Source organism: Theropithecus gelada, chromosome 2 (genome assembly GCF_003255815.1).
Source record: "Theropithecus gelada isolate Dixy chromosome 2, Tgel_1.0, whole genome shotgun sequence".
NCBI lineage: Eukaryota > Metazoa > Chordata > Mammalia > Primates > Cercopithecidae > Theropithecus > Theropithecus gelada.
In genome coordinates, this window is record NC_037669.1 from 51,374,995 (window position 1) to 51,395,015 (window position 20,021).

General features: G+C 51.0%; 1 protein-coding gene across 1 annotated transcript in view; it reads left to right on the forward strand.

Annotated features, from left to right (window-relative positions):
* Positions 1–437: 437 nt before the first annotated feature.
* Positions 438–20,021, forward strand: part of NUP210 (nucleoporin 210) — a 102,735-nt gene continuing 83,151 nt past the window's right edge. The window contains exons 1-2 of the mRNA XM_025376116.1: positions 438–696; positions 19,737–19,873. Coding sequence (XP_025231901.1) covers positions 530–696; positions 19,737–19,873 — 304 coding nt within the window. The 5' untranslated portion in view covers positions 438–529. The remainder of the gene's footprint in view (positions 697–19,736; positions 19,874–20,021) is intronic.

Genomic DNA, 20,021 nt, shown 5'->3' on the forward strand with positions numbered 1-20,021 from the left:
GGGAAGCATGGATTGGGACAAGGCAGGCTCCGGTTTTCTGCATCCCAAATGTCCTGGAGCATGTGTCCCTTCCTTGCTGACCGTGGGTCCAGGCCTGAGCGCAAGGTCCAGAGCCGGTGGCCTGGCTCCACCGCCAGGGGCACAGACTGGGGCGGGATGCGTGCTGCGGGGCGCCCAGGGGCTCCCCCTTGGGCCTTCTAGGGTCTAGGGGTCTCCGCGGGCGCGCGCGCTCAGCCTCTCCTCTCGCGGGCACGCCCCAAGCCCTCTCCCTCAGTTCCAGGGGCCCGGGCGCGCGCCCATCCACCAGCCCCGCGTTCCAGCGCGCGGGCCGGGCTGGGGGGTGGGGTCTCCGCGAGCTCGGCCCCCAGAGTTCCCGCGCTCGGGCCCAGGAAGCGGCCGCCAGCGGCGGCCCTCGCCCCGCCCCCGCGCTCATCACCTGCTGGCCCGGCGCGCGCGGGCGGGAGCGGAGGGCAACGAGGGCGGCGCGGGCGGCCGGGCGCAGGGTCGCGGGAGGTGACGCGCGGCGAGGATGGCGGCGCGGGGCCGGGGGCTGCTGCTGCTGGCGCTGTCGGTGCTGCTAGCGCTGGGCCCCTCCGCCGCTGCGGCCAAGCTCAACATCCCCAAAGTGCTGCTGCCCTTCACGCGGGCCACGCGCGTTAACTTCACGCTGGAGGCCTCGGAGGGCTGCTACCGCTGGTGAGGCGCGCGGCTGGGCGGCCGGGCGGGCGGGGGCCGCGGGCCGGGCCGGGCCTTCGCGCTGAGAGGCTGGGCGGGCGCCTGGAGGCCGGCAGGGCCGGCAGGTGCGCGGCGCGCTCTCGCTGGGCGCTAGGCGGTGGCGGCGGGAGCGCGCGGGTCGCCACCACTGCTCATGTCATGGCGCCGCCTGGGCCTCCGCGCCGGTAAGGCGCGAGCAGAGCGGGCCCAGCCTGGCGGCGGTGACCCGCGTGTTCTGCGTTGTGCGGGAGGAGGGGTGGCCTGGGGAGCTGCATCTGGGACCGCAGGGCACGGGCCCGCCTGACCCGAGAGGGGGCGCCGGGGCCATTGGGCCGCACTTCCCTTGTGTCTGGGATCCCGGCTCGGATTTGTCTGTGACCGCCCTCGCCCTGGCATGAGAAGTGAGTCTGTGGGAGACGAAGCGCAGCGCCTAGCGTCGCGGGTAGGAACGGAGACCCTGGAGGAAAGGAGTTTTGGAGAGAAGCCCAGGGGCCGCTTTACAGAGGCGAAGTGAGGCGAGGCAAGCCGGCGCTTCCCCTCAGGCTGCCTCGACTGGGTCCTGACGTTCAGGGCATTTCCATCACCCTCCCTCCCGGGTTGGGAGTTCTCCATGGGATCGGTTGCGAAGTGTAATCCTGTGGAACCACAAGGACCTATGAAACCAGAGACCGACACTGACAGGGCGGTGCGGTCCAGCCCTTACATTTTGCAGACCCGGGGAAATGGAGCTCCTGCCCCTGGCAAGGCTGCGTGGGCGCGACTGAACCCCCTCAGCTTTCCAGCCCAGCCCTGTTAGGAGTGAAAAGATGGGCTTCCGCCCTTCCTACCCCCAGGGTACTCATTGGTTGCTCCCTTTGTTTCTCTGTTCCAAGGCTGGGTCAAGGTTGAGGCAGAACGAGGTGTGACCACATGACAGAGAGAGCCATGTGTGTAAGCCTGGACATGTGTGTGTTAAGTCTGAGTATTAGTCTGTGCGTGTATGTGTGATGCCTGAAGCTCAGACCAGCCAGCTTTCTCTGTTGCTTGCACTACTTGCCCTATTTCTTTTCTTTTCTTTTTCTGTCTTTTTTTTTTTTTTTTTTTTGAGACAAAATTTTGCTTTGTTGTCTAAGCTGAAGTGCAGTGGTGCGATTTCGGCTCACTGCAACATCCACCTTCCGGGTTCAAGCGATTCTCCCGCCTCAGCCTTCCTAGTAGCTGGGATTACAGGTGCAGACCACCTGGCTAATTTATTTTTATTTTTATTTTTTAGAGACGGAGTTTTGCCCTTGTTGCCCAGGCTGGAGTGCAATGGCGCAATCTTGGCTCACTGCAACTTCCACCTCCCCGGTTCAAGCGATTCTCCTGCCTCAGCCTCCCGACTAGCTGGGATTATGGGTGCCTGCCACCACACCCAGCTAGTTTTTTGCATTTTTTAGTAGAGACGGGGTTTACTATGTTGGCCAGGCTGGTCTCGAACTCCTGACCTCAGGCGATCCACCCACCTCAGCTTCCCAAAATGCTGGGATTACAGGCGTAAGCCACCATGCCTGGCTCGCCTGGCCAATTTTTGTATTTTTAGTAGAGACGGGGTTTCACCATGTTGGTCAGGCTGGTGTTGAACTCCTGACCTCAAGTGATCCACCCGCCTCTGCCTCCCAAGGTGCTGGGATTACAGGCGTGAGCCACTGCACCTGGCCTGCCCTATTTCTTTTTTGAAGGTCTCCTTCCTGAAATCAAGACGTACTAGGTCAGCCCATTGCATTTTGGGTTTAGTGCTTTATGCGCCTGGAGGCTCCTATTTCTGGCCTGATGTCAGAGGCTGAACTTGGACATTAGGTTTTCTGTATCCCAGTCTAAGACCTTGTCTTGTGTGGGAAAATCAGCTGTTAGTCAATACTGTGGCGGGGATACGTGCTCATTCTCTTGTTGGAGTTGTCTGTACTCTTAGTATGTGGGCAAGAAAGAGGAAACTGGTTATTAAAAACAGCTTGTTTCAAGTGAATCCCTTTGGATACATTTGTGTGTTACTTTCTCTGAAATTCTATAACTGTACTTTTTTTTCTTTTTCTAGACTAACAACACTTTTTCCCCCCAACGTCATTTTCTTCTCTGAGAGGAGCTGAAGGGTGTTGGTGAATTTTAATTTACTTGGTAGGAAAAAGGAAAAAAACATTCTTAATCTCTGATGCATCAGGGAAGTGATAAGTACCTTATAATGTGTTTGGCGTTGATCTGCAGTTTGTATTGCAGATGTGTGACTGCAGATGTGTGACTGCTATCCAAAGTGTCTTCTCAGAGGTGTTTGTGATTGTGGTTCCCCCTTAACTTGACAGGAAGACATTCTGTCAATCAAGCATTGAGAATATTTATTTTTAGTAGTGCTGTTCCTAGTGTAGTCATCTATTGCTGCAGTTTTGAAGAATCTCCTCTGGAGATTTTAAGAGCCGGACTATAGACATATATCCACAGTCCTCTAAACCTGGGAAGAACATTACCTCTTCATCCAGAGAGTTCATTGTTAAGTCTCTGAGACGAAAAAGAAAATGAGAATTCTGCCAGACCCTGTGGGAACATTTGCACATCCTTTGAATTTGCAGCTGAGCTCTAAGTTTACAGAAATCACTGTGTGTGCCTGAGCCAGCAGCAGCTTCATGTTTACTTTTCCTATTTTATTTTATTTTTTTATTTTATAGCATCAAAATTGGACAGTTTTAGGGCCAAGGGAACCTTAGAGGTCATCTAGTTTAAACATCCTGTGTTTCATATGGGAAAACCTGAGCCCCAGAAGGGGAAGTGATCTCTGGGAAGTTTTGTAGTGATGGACACTGAGTTGGAGCAGGAGCTGCTGGGATCCCTCCCTGTCGCATGCCATTAGACCTGGGGACTTGCAGCCTCTGGCTAATTTGCCAGCCTTTAATTGAGTCTCTCCAACTACACCCAGCCAGTACTGGTTTTGTGACAAGTTCCTGTCCTTCTAGATATTTTGCATGATTGAAAGTGTTCCATAATTTATATTTCATTTGTTCCTTTTAAAGGTATCCTTTTATATACAAAACGACCTTATGTTGAAAACTGAGAGAACAGATGAAAAAAGAAATCATGCCATAATCTTCCAGCTGTAATACAATCACAGGCAGCATTTTGGTTTCTTTTCGGTCACTTATGTTTCCCCTCCTAGCTCCTTTCTTACATTGCCTTGAACCTGGTTATTTGGGCATCTCGGGAACCTCCTTCCCTGCCAACACTGGCTAGCACTGAAGCCTAAGCACTGCTCTGTTGCTTCTTCTTGAGGGCTCCGAATCTGAGCACCTTTCTGCTGGGTTGAGGTTGCCTCCTCATTGATTCTTTCCCTGCCGTGGAGTCCCAGGGTATTCTGGGTCCTCCAGCGGGGGGCCCTGTCTTGGAGAAAGTGAGTGGCTCAGATTGGTTTCCCAGGGGTTGAGCCTGAGGCAGGATTCTGCTGCCCTTGGTTTACAGAGAAAGTGCTCTGTTGGGCAGCTGGGTAGGGAAGGGAGGCTGCCTGCAGGTTGTCCTGCCTTCAGGCAAAGGGACCAAGCTTTGAGCTTTTGTACCCACTGTCAGGCAGCCATTGGTTCCCCTGGGGAAGGGGATGTTGTGCCACCTCCCAGGCCTCTGGCAGAGACACCCTTGAATTACGACCTGCAGCTCCCCTGGCTGAGGTGGGGAGGGGTTATGGACCTGCCTGGTAAACAGCATCCAGACACAGCACGCACAGTGACCACCATACAAGTGCACAGATTTCTCCTTTCCTGCCCCTGACAGCCTCTCCTGGGCACCTTGGAGCCACCTAATGTGTGTGCCAGGCCTGGTCCTGCACCAGGGTACACCCTCTCTTATGTGGTCTGGGGCACTTCTCAGTCACAGGTATAAGGATTCTCAAACAGGCAGATGGGAGCCCTTTCAGGGCCAGGGAGGGGACTGGTCCCTATGCTGTGGAGCTTGACCTTGGAGCGTGCTATACCCCAGGCAGCTCAGATGACCCCTGGGGAGTCCCTCTTTGCTGAGGGGTGACTGTGAGAGGCCAGAGGCCAGCACTACCCTTGTGTGTGGACGTCCTGGGTCCCTCTCCCTGCCCTGGCAGGGGAAGCTGCAGCAAGTCCCCTCACAGGCCTTCATGGGTGAAGTTGGTCAGGAAGGGCGAGGGATGCACGCTGAGCCAGGTCAGTGTCATCCAGCCCAACTGCCTTCTGCTGGGATCAGAGACCCTGAGCCTCTGGAACAGGAGCAGGTCAGCAGGTCACATACTGGAAACCGCACAGGTGAGGCAGCAGGGCCTGTAAGACGTTGCACCATAGTCAAAATAAAAAATTCACAGAGTATAAACAACCCAAAAGAGGGAGTTGAATTTGACAGGAGGCCCCCAGTTTGCTCTTCTGTACCTCCTTCACTTGGCCTTGCCTGAGCCCACACTTGTACTTCTGCTGTCTTTGTTGAGAGTGTTTTCCCCTGTACCAACATTCGATTTGTGTGCATGCTGCATCCCCACACACCTAGGCCAAATCTCTGTCTGCTTTCTTATACCCGGCCTTAGAGTTGCAGGCTTTGGTCGATTGTGTTATCTGGGCCTATTTGATGGCGTTTCTGGCAGTTAGAAGGTGGGATGGAGATACTAGAGCTCCTGCAGGGCCCGGGATAGGGCACACGGTGAAGACCCGTCCTGCCCAAGCACCAGGAGACAAGCACTGATGGACAACACATGTTTCACAGAGGAGGGCTGGAGAGTGACTGAATAAGAGGTGACTCTTTTTATTTTTTGAGATGGAGTCTCGCTCTGTTGCCAGGCTGGAGTGCAGTGGCGTGATCTCGGCACACTGCAGCCTCCACCTCCCGGGTTCAAGCTATTCTCCTGCCTCAGCCTCCCAAGTGGCTAGGACTACAGGCACACACCCAGCTAATTTTTGTATTTTTAGTAGAGATGGGGTTTCACCATGTTGGCCAGGATGGTCTAGATCTCTTGACCTTGTGATGTACCCGCCTCAGCCTCCCAAAGTGCTGGGATTACAGGCGTGAGCCACTACACCCAGCTGTCTGTGACTCTTACTATGAGCCAGGCACTTCTTGAGGTCCTGGGATGTGACAATGAAGCAGCAGGAGATGCCCTGCTCTTGGGGACTCACAGCTGATTGCCAGAGTTAAACGGTTAATTAAGATGAGATCTGTGGATGCATGTGAGGCAGGAGTAAGTTCTGAAGGAAAGAACTGCAAGGCATGGAATGCGTTTTGGGGAGGGTGCTCAGCATAAGCCTCCTGGGAGTCGAACTAGGAGTGGAATGGGGTTAAGTTGGAGGGGAAAGCAAGTGCAAAGGCCTGGAGGAGAGATGGAGCTTGTCAGAAGTGCGCAAAGGCAGCACGTTTGGCCAGGGCAGGGGGGCTAGGAGGGAGGATGGAGAGGTTGGCAGGGCGGGGCCATGTGGGACCTTGTGGGCTGTGGTTAGGAGACAGGAAGGAGAATGCCAGGTCAGATGTTGGGCAGGGTTAGACTGGGCCTGGTTTTGGGGCCTTGTACTCCCCAACCCTTGAGGGTTGTTTGTAGCTGTGGCCCCTGCAGGGCTGGACTAGGCCTTGCTCAACTCCCTTCACCAAGCCTGCAGCAGGGAAGTGCCAGGAAGTGTCTGTGGAGCTGGGTTGACCTGGGCCTTGGGTGATTTTCTTCCTGCTTCCTTTGTGGGTCCCCCACTCTGCCTGAGCTCTGTCAGCCCCATGAGGTGGCTTCCACTCTGTAGACCCTGCATTTGGGCACCGTTAGGGGCTGAACCCTGCGGGTAGATGGGAGGTGGCCTGTGTCATCCACCACCCTCACCCATCCTCCTTCGTGCAACTCTCACTTCTCTTTTCTTTCACTGTTGCTTTCTGGCGTGACACAGATCCCTGAGTTCCCCTATGGCCTGCCCACCTCCTGTTCCTGTGTTGTGAAGAGTGGGGAGCACCCCCCAAAGGCATTGCCTGCCAGACGCCAGCACATTCTGTGTGCCAGTGGAGCCTCATGCGACAGTGGGAATGAGAAAGATTCACTCTCTCAAAACTCACTGTCAGTCCTTTAATTTTCCTCAAAATAAAAGTTTTCTTCTGGTGTCCATATGTGGTTTACATATTTTTTAATTTTAAATTGTGGTAAAATATATATAACATATAATCGACCTCCTTAACCATTTTTAGGTATAGAGTTCTGTGGCATGAAGTACATTCACAATTGTTGTGCAGCCACCTCCACCATCCACCTTCAGAACTCTTTCATCTTCCCAAATGGACACTTCATACCCATTAAATAGTAACTCCCTATTTTCTCCTGCTCAGGCCTTGGCCAACACGGTCTTTTCCTTGCACTCTTTGATGTTTGCCTGTTTCCCAAGAGAACAGGCAGACTCCCAGAGTCTTTGTAGGCAGCAGCTTCCCCCTAGGACCTACTGACACTGCTTTGAGTCATCTGGATGGATGGCAAACGCTATGAGATTTTTATTTACACTAGTGTGTAAGGTTTCCTTTTTTTTTTTTTTTTTTGAGACAGAGTCTCGCTCTGTCGCCCAGTCTGGAGTGCAGTGACGCCATCTCACTGCAAGCTCCGCCTCCCGGGTTCCTGCCATTCTCCTGCCTCAGCCTCCGGAGTAGCTGGGACTACAGGTGCCCAGCTAATTTTTTGTATTTTTTTTAGTAGAGACGGGGTTTCGCCATGTTGGCCAGGCTGGTCTTGAACTCCTGACCTCAGATGATCCGCCCTCCTCTGCCTCCCAAAGTGCTGGGATTACAGGTGTGAGCTGCTGTGCCTGGCCAAGGTTTCCTTTTAAAGTAATTTTTTAGTAAAGAAGAATCCATTTAAAACAATAATAAGAAAAGGGCTGAGCGCGGTGGCTCGTGCCTATAATCCCAGCACTTTGGGAGACTGAGGCAGGAGGATCGCTCAAGCTCAGGAGTTTAAGACCAGCCTGGGCAACATAGCAAAACCCTGCCTCTACTTAAAAAAAAAAAAAAAAAGTTGGGTGGGGCTTAGGCACCTGTGGTCCCAGCTACTGCGGAGGCTGAGGCAGGAGGATTGCTTGAACCCAGAAGGTCAAGGCTGCAGTGAGCCATGATTGTACCACTCTACTCCAGCCTGGGCAACAGAGTGAAATCCTGTCTATTAAAAAAATTAGGTCAGGTGCGGTGGCTGGCCAGATGCAGTGGCTCATGCCTGTAATCCCAGCACTTTGGGAGGTCGAGGAGGGCGGATCACCTGAGGTCAGGAGTTTGAGACCAGCCTGGTCAACATGGTGAAACCCCGTCTCTACTAAAAATACAAAAAAACAAACAAACAAACAAAAAAAACTGGGCATGGTGGCGGGCACTTGTAATGCCAGCTACTTGGGAGGCTGAGGCAGGAGAATTGCTTGAACTTGGGAGGCAGAGGTTGCAGTGAGCTGAGGTTGCACCACTGCACTCTAGGCTGGGTGACAGAGCGAGACTCCGTCTCAAAAAAAAAAAAAACAAAAAAAAAAACTGTCTCAAGTAAATAAATAAGTAAATAAACGAATACAAGTGGTACCTGGATGTGACTGGGCTAAGATAGGTGTCCAACCAAGAGGAGCCTAATGGTGGGGAGGGGCTGTCGGCAGGCGCAGGTGTCTTGGCAGCTGCCCCTGCTGGCCAGAGCCTGCAGGTCCAGAGGCAGGGTCTTCCAGTGTTGCAGAGGAGATGTGGGGGTGGTGACCAAAGTGGGGGGGATGGACAGAGGGAACCAAGATGAAAAAAACAATTTTTCTGTTAATCCCTTTGCATACTATGCCCCCACTTAATCCTAAAAATGAACAATAAACTCCTTTGGTATGAATGACTGCACTCCACAAATGAGAAGCCTGGGACCAAGAGCCTCACAGCTGGTTAGTGGCAGAGCTATGTTCAAAACCAGCCTCAGATCCAGAACCACACTCACTCTCAGGTGCCTGGGGAAATGTGCCACCCTTCTCAGATGATTGTTGGTTTACCCAGTTTCCTTCAGCTGGGTTTTAAAACTTCAATAGTACTTTTATTTTTTTGAGACAGGTTCTTGCTCTGTCACCCAGGCTGGAGTGCAGTAGCATAATTATAGCTCACTGTAACCTCAAACTCCTGGGCTCAAGTGATCCTCTTGCCTCAGCCTTTAGAGCAGTTGGGACTATAGGTGTGAGCCACCACACCCAGCTAATTTTTAAAATTTTTATTTATTGTTTTTATTTTTTAGAGACTCACTATTGCACAGGCTAGTTTCAACCTCCTGGCCTCAAGCAGTCCTCCTACCTTGGCCTCCCAAAGTGCTAGGACTAAAGGTGCATGCCACCACACCTGGCTAATTTTTTTTTTTTTGTTTGTTTTTTTTTTTTTAGGAATGGGGTCTCACTATGTTGCCTAGTCTGGTCTCAAACTCCTGGTCCCAAGTGATCCTCCTACCTTGGCCTCCCAAAGTGTTAGGGTTACAGACATAAACCACCATGCCTGGCCCAATGGTGCTTTTAAAAATCAGTATTGGCCAGGCACGGTGGCCCACACCTGTAGTCCCAGCACTTTGGGAGGCCAAGGCAGGCGGATCACCTGAGGTCAGGAGTTTGAGACCAGCCTGACCAGTATGGAGAAACCCCATTTCTACTAAAAATACAAAATTAGCTGGGCATGGTGGTGCATGCCTTTTCCTAGCTACTCTGGAAGCTGAGGCAGGAGAATCACTTGAACCCAGGAGGTGGAGGTTGCGGTGAGCTGAGATTGTCCCATTGCACTCCAGCCTGGGCAACAAGAGTGAAACTCTGTCTCAAAAAAAAAAGAAAAAGTAAAAGAAAAAAAAATCAGTAATAGCTGGGCGTGGTGGCTCACACCTGTAATCCTAGCACTTTGGGAGGCCAAGGCGGGTGGATTGCCTGAGCTCAGGAGTTTGAGACCTGCCTGGGCAACACAGTGAAACCCTGTATCTACTAAAATACGAAGGAAAAAAAAAGAAATTTGCTGGGTGTGGTGGCGTGCACCTGTAGTCGCAGCTACTCAGGAGGCTGAGGCAGGAGAATTGCTTGAACCCGAGAGGCAGAGGTTGCAGTGAGCCTAGATCGCACCACTGCACTCCAACTTGGGTGACAGAATGAGACTCCATCTCCAAAAAAAAAAAAAAAAAATAGTGTTCAGGATACATTTGGAGGTGGGGGCTGATTCAGGTGGATGTTAAAGCCATCTTCTGCTTGGGTCTGGAGGCAGCACCGGGTAAAGGTGGGAGGCCTGTGGCCTTGTTTTGAACTCCATGTATCCTAGCACAAGGGATCAGGAGAGTGTCCAGACCAGGGGTTCTGAGCTAGACTACCCTAAGGCCCGTCTAGGGATGTGGCTTCATGAAGGTCAGTTAACATCCATGCAAAGGATTCCTCATGTATCAAATGGGGGTTTTAATAGGGTTGTTGGGAAGCAAATGAAATGTTTATGATATGTTTCACTCTGTGATTGACACATAATAAAGCATAGAATAAATGAAAGTTTCAAGATCAGTGCCAGCATGGTCAGGTTCTGGTGAAGGCTGTCTTCTAGGTTTTAGACTGTCCACTCCTTGCGATATCTTCGCGTGGTAGGAAGGGATGAGCAGCTCTGTGGGACCTCTTTTACAAAGGCACTTAGTCCATCCATGAGGACTCAGACTTCATGACCTAATCACACACCAAAAGCCCCACCTGCTAACATGTGTCATCACCTTGGAGGTGAGGATTTCAACATCGTAATTTTGGGGTTACGCAGACATTCAGACCATAGCAGACGGGCACCCATAGAAAAGTTGAGTGGTGTTACTGAAAGGTATGTGGAAGCAGGCAGCCCAAACCCAACACGTGTCCCCCACAGAAATGACACTCACAGGTTGGCCGCTTGCCTGTTGACAGTTGTTTGTGGGAAGGGCAGGGGAGGCCTGCAGACCCCGGGCTTACAGAGGAGCTGGTGTGATGAGGGAGGACATTGAGCAGAACAGAGTCAGGTGCCTTTGAGGAGGCAGCCTGGCCGTGTGACAGCACCAGAGCTCAGTCTCAACAGCCGTCAGGTAGGCACACGAGACCTGCTGTTGCACAGAGCTTTTGGGATGCTCTGAAAACTCTTACAAAGCATGCAGCCCTAGATGCCTTCTGTTCCACTTGGTACATTTGATAAAATTAAGTTTGTAATTAAAAATCTTTTTTTTTTTTTTTTTTTTTTTTTTGAGACAGGGTCTCTCCCTGTCACCCAGGCTGGAGTGCAGTGGTGCGACCTCAGCTCACAGCAACGTCTGCCTCCTGGGTTCAAGCAATTCTCCTGCCTCAGCCTCCTAAGTAGCTGGGATTACAGGTGCATGCTACGATGCCTGGCTAATTTTTGTATTTTTAGTAGAGATGGGGCTTCACCATGTTGGTTAGGCTAATCTTGAACTCCTGATCTCGTGATCCGCCTGCCTCGGCCTCCCAAAGTGCTGGGATTACAGGCGTGAGCCATGGCGCCTGGCCTAAAAACCTTTTTATAAAGAAAACTTTAAGCCCAGATGGCCTTGTCTATAAATTCTGTGAAACATTTAAGGAAGAAATGATACAGGTTCTTTACAGACTCTCAGGAGAAAGAGAAGGAGCAGTTGTTTCCTAATTCACTTTTATGAGGCCAACATTATACTCATTGCAAACCAGATAAAAGCATTATAAGAAAAAAAAAAAAACCCACAGGCCAAAAGCACATTTTTAAAAAATACTAGTTAATCAAATCCAGAAAAATAAACAAGACTAATATATGATCACCAAGTAGGGCATATCCCAGGAATACAAGGTTGGTTCAATATTGCAAAAAAATCAGTGTAATTACCATATTAACAGAATTAAGAAGAAAAGCCATATACTTGTCTCCATGAATGAACATTCACCACCCACACATGATAGAGCCCATGCCTGCCTGTCCTTAAAGTCTCTGCTTGCACAGTGCCCCTTCAGTGATGCCTCCTCTGAGTGTCCATGGAAGATGGCAGCCCTGGCCCTCCCAGCGTTTTATTTGTCTCAGATCCCATCTTCACTCACTCATTTTGTCTGTTCTTGTTCTTCCACTAAGGTGAAAGCTCCATGAAGGTAGAGGTTAATGTGTAGTCTGTACTTAGTTGTGTCCTCAGCACCTAGAACACTACCTGAAATACCACGAATAGCCCAGTATTTATGGTTTCAGTAAGTGGATGAATGCCTTAGAGGCCCCATGGAGGACCAGCAGTGCCATGGGAGCTGATAGGAGGGGCATGGGTGATGCATGGAAGAGTTGCCGTGTTTGGTGAGCGGAGAAGATTGGATAGCATACCCATGGGTCAAGAGGTCATGTGAGGTGGAGGGACCAGTATCAGCAGAGGGAGAGGTGGAGAAGCTAGGAGGGAGGGAGGAGTGGGAGGCAGGGGCTTCGGAACAGAGGTTGGACTTGACGGCAGGTGATTCAGGCTCTTTCCAGTGGTGCAACCTTGGGCCAGTAACCCTGTTTTAGGCCTGAATCTTTGGTCCAGGCTTTAAGGATGCCTTGGTGGTGTGATTGGGAGGCCTGTGAAGAGGGCCCTGACCCTAGGGCTTTAGGGTCAGGCTTCAGGGAAGAGGAAGGACAGGTTCAAGCAGGAATCATCACAATGCCTTGAACTTCTGGGCTTAGGCCATCGTCCTGCATAATTGGAACTATAGGCACAAGCCACTGTGCCCAACTTTTCTCCCTTCTTTAAAAAGTAAAGTTCTTATGGTCAGAATCATGCCAAACATTGCAGGACCACAACTCTTTCATTTGGGAGCCCCCTCCTTTTTCCTGGATCTGAGAGCTGTGACAAGAGCTTTATATATATATTATCTCAGCCCAATGCTTTGCGTAGGTGCTATTTTCATTCCCATTGTGCAGATGAGGATGTGGCAGCCCAGGGAGGTTAGCTCGTTTGGTCAAGGTCACACAGCTGGTGAGTGGCAGCACCCATCTGTCTTATGACCTCCCATTCCACAGATACCAACAGATGAGAGAATTGAGTGAGCCATGTCCCCATCACTGAGGGCTACTTGCTGCACTGCACGAGGGGTCCCTGGGAAAGCCACACGCACCACTCCCAACTGTGAAGCCTGCCATGTGTGCCGGGTTGGGGGTGGAAGGGTGTGGGGCGGAGGTGTTGGTAAGTGGGAAGTTGGGGCAGATATGCCGCCCACCTGCTGAGGTGCAGGGAAGAACAACAGGTGTGCAGGCAAGAGGACCAAGTGTCCTTCTAGAGGAGTGGCTATTCATTTAGACTGGATGGGCTGGGGAGGGCTTTTCCGCAGAAAAGTCTCATGAGCCCGACTCTGTTTCTTTGGCCAAACCTGATGTGGAATCCAAGTGAATTGGGCTATGTGCGGGCTGACCCGGCTTCGGTGGGTGGCAGGTGAAAGTGTCGGCATCTCAGCCAGTGAGCCCTATGTGCAGATCCTGCCTTTTCTGCTTAGTGAGGCCCTGCATGTCCTTGAGCGCTGTGTCTTCAGACCCAGTTTTGAGTATGGGCTGAGCGGCTGCATGGGCCACCTATGGCCCAGAGCCTGTACCGGTCAGGGACTATGTGAGTTGTTGTAGCCACGTGCCTCTTCCAGCGGTTCCTCTGTTCCTCACGGTGGGTCCCAGCCACCCAGGGAGAGGCCTGTCTGGTGTTTAGAGTTCCTGATATCAGTGTAGGACATTGCCCTGCCCCCGTGCTCCCAGAAATTGGAGAATGGCAGCTTTTATCAGACTCCATACCAGAGGGAAGGCATGGCTGGCGCTGCGGGGCTCAGTTCCCCTCTTCCCTGGACCCACACTTCCCCGATGTATGCCTCAGTAGTGGGTGGTAGGGACTGCAGTCACTTCATTGCCACCATTAAAATGCTGCTGCTTTTATGTACTACCTATACTGGAATTTACTGAACATTTCCTTCAAAATGACTCACTTTTTAAAAAACATTGACATTATCTTTCGTATTAACATTTATGAGCTCATGATTTTGGTACATTTGTTTTTCCTAAAACACTTAAATGAATATGTAATATTTAAAATGCATAATGAGTCGGTTAAAAAATAGTTCATCTGTGCATCATCTAAACTGGTGGTAGGTGTGTCATATCCTGGGGAAAATGCTCCTGGAATGGGAGAGGTATCTGGTCTGGAGTCACCAAGGTCTGGCTGCGATAGCTGGCCATGCCGGTGACAGCTGTGTGGCTTTGGGCAAATTACTTAACCTCTCTGAGCCTCAGTTTGGTTTTCCCATGTAGGGCTGGTGGAGGATTCAGTGATAAATAGAAGTGTTTAGCTCTGGGCCTGACACATGGTGCCCTTTCCTTTCCTCAGTTGCCCTTCTCATTTCTTATACCCTCCCTGATTAAGGGTTTTCTGAAGAAACATAACCAATAGGACATATATATCATATATATAGCTCATATGCATATATTCAGTAGGCTATATGTATAGCCTATATATATATATATCTTATACACACACCCCCTTCGTATGTATATGAGAGATTTAGTATAAGGGATTGGTTTACATGATTATGGAGGCTGACAAGTCCTAAGAGCTGCATTCAGCTGGAATCTCAGGAGAGCTGATGATTTAGTTTTAGTCTGAAGCCCAGCTGGTTCAAAACACAGAAGAGCCTGTGTTTCTGAAGGCAGGGACACTGACATCCCCATTCGATGACTGTGAGGCCCAGAGTGGGATTTCTCTCTCGATCAGGCTTTTGTTCTGTTTAGGCCGTTACCTGATTAGATGAGGTCCACCCACATTAGGGGGCATCTGCTTTACCCAGGCCACAGATTCAAATGCTAATCTCGTCCAGAAACACCCTCAGAGAAATGGCCAGATTAATGTTTGACCGAATATCTGGTCACTCTGTGGCTTAGTCAAGTTAACGTGTAAAGTTAATCATTACACTCCGCCAGCACACTTTTATTTTTAATAAAAAACAGTCCTTGAATATCTCAGTGCTCTCCAGAAACGAGCTGTTCCTGCCTGCCCTCACATGTCTTATCTCCTCCTGCACTCCCTGTCTCTCTGGCTGGGTTGGTTTGATCAACTACCATGTCTGTGAAGAATTACCCTCCATGTAGATGTAATCTTCGCTCCCTAGATCCTGGAAACAGAAACATTCCCGGATTGCATATGACTGGCCAGCTCTTTAATTCCCAGCATGGGAAAGAGCCAGCCTGAATCTCCAGGAACACCTATGGAGTTTTTCTAAGGCCCATCCTGGAAAGCTGTGAGGTACAGAGACAGCCCTTAGGAGGGAGGGCGCTTCTGCGTGGCCACAATAGCAGAAAGCATAAAGGCTTGGAACCCCTTTGTCCTAGCCTGGCCTCCGTGGCCTTAAACCAGTCCCATTTTCCTAAGCCTTACTTTACCGATCTGTGAGATGAGGACATAGCAGTAGTTCTCTAAGTTATAACTAACATTATAACTTAGTTATAACTAACTAACATTAGGGGGAAGATATTTTTATTTAGAAGTTAGAATAACATAGAAAAGAAATAACAATATAATGAATACCCATATTCCTACCATCAGAATTAACCATTGTGTAACAACCTATATTGATTTCCAGTCTTTTTTTTAAAGAAAGAAAACCTTCTGGATAAAAGTGAATTCCTCCTTACTGCCCCCACCATTTCCACTTCCACCCTCTCTACTTTGAGTTTGGTGCAAACCTTTCCCTCTGTAATTCTCTAGCAGACATTTTCTGTTGTGCTTTTTCATCTAGTGTTACACACCCCTGTGAGGAAGGCAGGGTGTGTGGGGTCCCTGCCTTACAGATGAGAACGGAATTGGTGGCTGTTGTGGTTCTTTTGTGTCCCTTAAAGACATGCCCAAAGCTATGGGTGGGCTCAGAATGCCCGGGAAGGAAGTCAGATAACTGAAAGGAACACTCACACTAGTCACAGGAAAACCAGCCTGAGCTGCCTGCAGCCTCCAGGAGGTGTTGGGATGGGCTGCCCCTGCTTCCGATGAGGGTCCTGACCCAGAGAGAGCAGGCCCCAGAGGAGCGGGGATCTGTGGAGGCTGGACGTGGCCCGGTCTGCTTGTGAGGAAGCCCTGGGAGGATGGAGTCTCACTTCTGCTGTACAGAGCTCAGCCAGCTGAAGAGGGGATGCAGGGACCAAGCCCCATGCCCTGGGGCCTGAGGGGTGGGAGCCGCCTTAGATGGCTGAGGCCAGCCTTCCCAGGCCAGGCCAGGCTGCTTTCTCTCTCCCCCAGGCTCTGAGTGTTGAGAGGAGGGACTTTCTTAAGGTCACAAGAGCACTCAGCACCCGCTGCCTCCCAAGTAGAGCCTGGGCAGAGGTCGGAGGTGTCCACAGAGACCCCAGGACATGAGAGCCCTGCACCTGCATGGCCCTCCACCAGGAGGCCAGGCCTCAGAGCCAGGTCAGCGTTGGAACCACTCACCATGTGAACGAATGTCAGTGTCCCTCCAGACTCATGTGTTGACACCTCATCCCCAAGGCGATGGCATTTGAGGTGGCACCTTTGGGAGGTGATGGGGTCATGAAGGTGGGGCCCTCATGGTTGGGATTAGTGCCCTTATACAAGAGGCCCCAGAGAGCTCCCTCGCCCTTTCTGCCATGTAACAACAGTGGGAAGACAGCAGGCATGACCCAGAAAGTGGGTCCTCACCAGACACCCAGTATGCCAGCTGATCTTGGACTGCCAGCTTCCAGAACTGTGAACAATACATTTCTGTTGTTGGAAAAACCCTGTTTGTGATGTTTTGTCATGGCAGGCCCAACAGACTAAGACGTGTGACTGTGAGCTCTGAAAATGCAGCCAGTACTACATGTCAGAAGCATGATATTTAGGATGTGTTGGGGTAAATCACATGTTTTCTTAAAAATATGACTTTTTAGTAGGAATTTAAAAGTATGGAAGGAACAGGCAGAGCGCAGAGGACTTTTAGAGCAGTGGTGCTGTTCTGAAAGATACTGTCATGGCAGGTGTGGGCCGTTATGCATATGTCCAAACTTACAGGACATGGGATGCCAAGTGTGCACCCTCATATCAGCTGCAGGTGTTCTGAGTGACTGTAAGGTCACCACAGGCTCCTCCATTGCAACCAATACACCACTGTGGTGGGGATGTTGAGGGAAGTGTTGTGTATGCATGGGGCAGGGTGTGTACGTGAAATCTATACTTTCCATTCAGTTTTGCTGTGTACCTCAAACTGCTTTTAAAAAACAAGATTTATTAAAAATTAATCTCACCTGTTACTATTTTTTTGACGGAAAATGAAAATGTGGCCTGTGTTACACGTCTGTTGTGCAGGGCTATCTCAGGCTTGTATGGGTCCTTAATGTAGCCCTGCAACATGGACATGAAAGGTGTGGTGACTGCAGCCAGGCTCTGCAGGCTGTCCGGGCATCTCAGTGGCAGCCCAGGAAAGAGCTTGGGGAGTTTTACAAGGAGAATTTCAGGCTTCTTTTACTTGGATAGGAAGAGCTCTCTTTGCATTTATTGCCTGTGTCTGAGATTAATATACTGCTTTATGAAGCAAGAAAAGAGTGGTTGTCTCTATTTTGTTGAGGAGAGAGAGGCTAGGAGAGGGTGTGGGATTTACAGGCCAGACCAGGACTCCAGATCCCAGTTCCCAGGGGCCATTGAATGATATATACCCAGTGTTTTTAAAGGTGCAGTGGGAAATTATGAATTCTCTTTTCCCCCCCATAGACTTTATTTTCTTTATTCTTTATATTTATTCATTTATTCTAGTTGTTTGTTTGCTTGAGACGGGGCCTCATTCTGTCACTCAGGCAGAGTGCAGTGACACAATCATAGCTCACTGCAGCCTTGAACTCCTGGGCTCAAGTGATCCTCCCACCTCAGCCCCCCACGTAGCTGGGACCACAGATGCACACCACCATAACTGGCTAATTAAAAAAATTTTTTTTTGTAGAGATGGAGTCTCACTTTGTTTTCCAGCCTGGTCTCGAACTTTTGGGCTCAAATGATCCTCCCACCTCAGCCTCCCAGTGTTAGGTGATTACAGGCATGAGCCACTGAAGCAGAGTAGACTTTTTTTTTTTTTTAAGCCGTTTTAGGTTTACAGCAAAATTCAGTAGAAAGTACAGGCTCCTTTTTCTGTCCCCAGATTGAATCTAGGACCCAGAATTTGTTGTTTCCTTAGCCTCTGCTGCCCCATGTGAATTTTCTGATTTGTCCTCATTTCTACACTCTGTTTTGTGTACTTGTGTGTGGGAAGTTTAAAGCCCTTCGAAAAATACCGTAGGGCCTTAGTGCTGTCAGCAGTTGGATGGTTGGACGGAGTGTTTCCAGCAGGCATGGGCCCGGTTCACAGGCACCTGCTTCTTGTCTCCTTTGTGTGCTTGTGCCTGTTTTGCTGTATTCATCGACTCTGTGCCGTGCTATTTTCCTGGAAGAAATCCACAAGGGGCCACAGACACACTTCCTTCGGGGTGTAGATTGCTTTCCTTTACTGATGGGTGCAGCTCATTTTCCGTGAACTTCCAAGGTCCATCCGCAGGCCTCCTGCTGCAACCCACTGTGGCCAGGTGGTGTTGGAGTGGTCGGTGTGCTCAGGTGTGTTGGAAGGGGCCTTGTGCCGGCTTGGCCCAGCGAAGACACTTGGCGTCCAACCAGAATGCAGGACATCTACCTGGGTGTGTTCTGCACCATTGCCTTTTTTTTTTTTTTTTTTTTGAGACGGAGTCTCACTGTTGCCCAGGCTGAAATGCAATGGCTCAATCTTGGTTCACTGCAGCCTCCGCCTCCCGGGTTCAAGTGATTCTCCTACCTCAGCCTCCCGAGTAGCTGGGATTACAGGCACCCGCCACCAAGCCTCGTTAATTTTTTGTATTTTTAGTAGAGATGGGGTTTCACCAAGTTGGTCAGGCTAGTCTCGAACTCCTGACCTCTGGTGATCTGCCCACCTCGGCCTCCCAAAGTGCTGGGATTACAGGCATAAGCCACTGCACCTGGCCATGCACCATTGCTTTTTGACACCAGGCAGTTTCTGACAAGTCTCCTTCAGAATACTCGTGGCTGTGGGTGTTGCAGTGAGTTTAGGCAAAGTTGGGGAGGATGCGGAGACCCTGGAGTGTCTGCTCTGTGTCGGGTGCTGTGCCGGGTGCAGCCCCGAGAGACAAGCGCCAGGCACGGCTTAGTGGCCCTTCCTGGGGCCTTGGTCACACTATAAGCTCTCCAAGAGCAGCATGGCCGGCCACTTGCAACAGCCCTGCTTCACCCCAGGTTCTGCGTGGTATTCTTTTGGAGGCCCTGTACACTAGGCGTGAGTGCCTGTCTATAGACAGCACATGCTAGCTGGGCACGCTCAGTGTGGAGTTTGCTGTCCTCTACCTCTCGTCCCCTTCTCACCTGGGCCTGGGACAGTTATCCTGGCCCATGGATGGAAAAACTGAGGCACTGACACCAGATAGCTTTCCCCATACATTCCTGTTATCCTTCCTCCTGTTATCTTCCCTGGGGAAATTGGCTCACAGACGTCTGGGCTTATTTGTGGATGTGTTTATCTGTCTTTCTACCATCTGTGGCTGTAATAATATCTGCTCCACAGGCACTGGGAGCTCATGATCGTGGTTATCATTACGAGTTAGTGGAACCCATAGGGGTTGGAAGCTGATGCCTGGAGCCTGCTGTGTTCCAGGCCTGGGCTAGAGGTTGGTCGAGATGCCTGTGCCCCCTCCCTGTTCAATGTGCTGCTCATGGGATCCCTTGAGCAGCTTTCCTGCTGGTACTGAACGACTCCCACATCTGCAGGAGTCTTGGACGGTGGCCATCTGTTGAACCTTGAGGTCATTTCCAGGTGTGAGGTCTCCTGTTTGAATTGCTCCATGGGGACTGTGTGCACAGGCCTGGAGCCCTCAGCTTGTGGAAGTCTTAACTGGAGAGGCCTCGGCAGGGCCCCACGTCTCCTCAGGGTTTGAAGCTGTGTTAGGCGACCCACCTCAATTCTGTCTTTGGGTCCAGGACTGTGCCCTAGACGGGAGCCACAGCCTGATGTCTGGACCCCGCTGTGCCTTGCAGTGCAGCTCCAGAGAGTAAATGCTGTCTTCTTCCACTGCAGGTTGTCCACCCGGCCGGAGGTGGCCAGCATCGAGCCGCTGGGCCTGGACGAGCAGCAGTGCTCCCAGAAGGCCGTGGTGCAGGCCCGCCTGACCCAGCCTGCCCGCCTCACTAGCATCATCTTCGCAGAGGACATCAGTAAGGGCTGAGTACTGTTTGTGATCCCCGGTGGGAGTCAGAGACAGGGAAACGCCCATTGAGACTCAGGGTCCCAGAGGCCTAGCTGAGCCCATGGCAGGGCTTTCTCTTGGTGGGTGGCAGGACACCCAGGCAGGAGACAGGCACC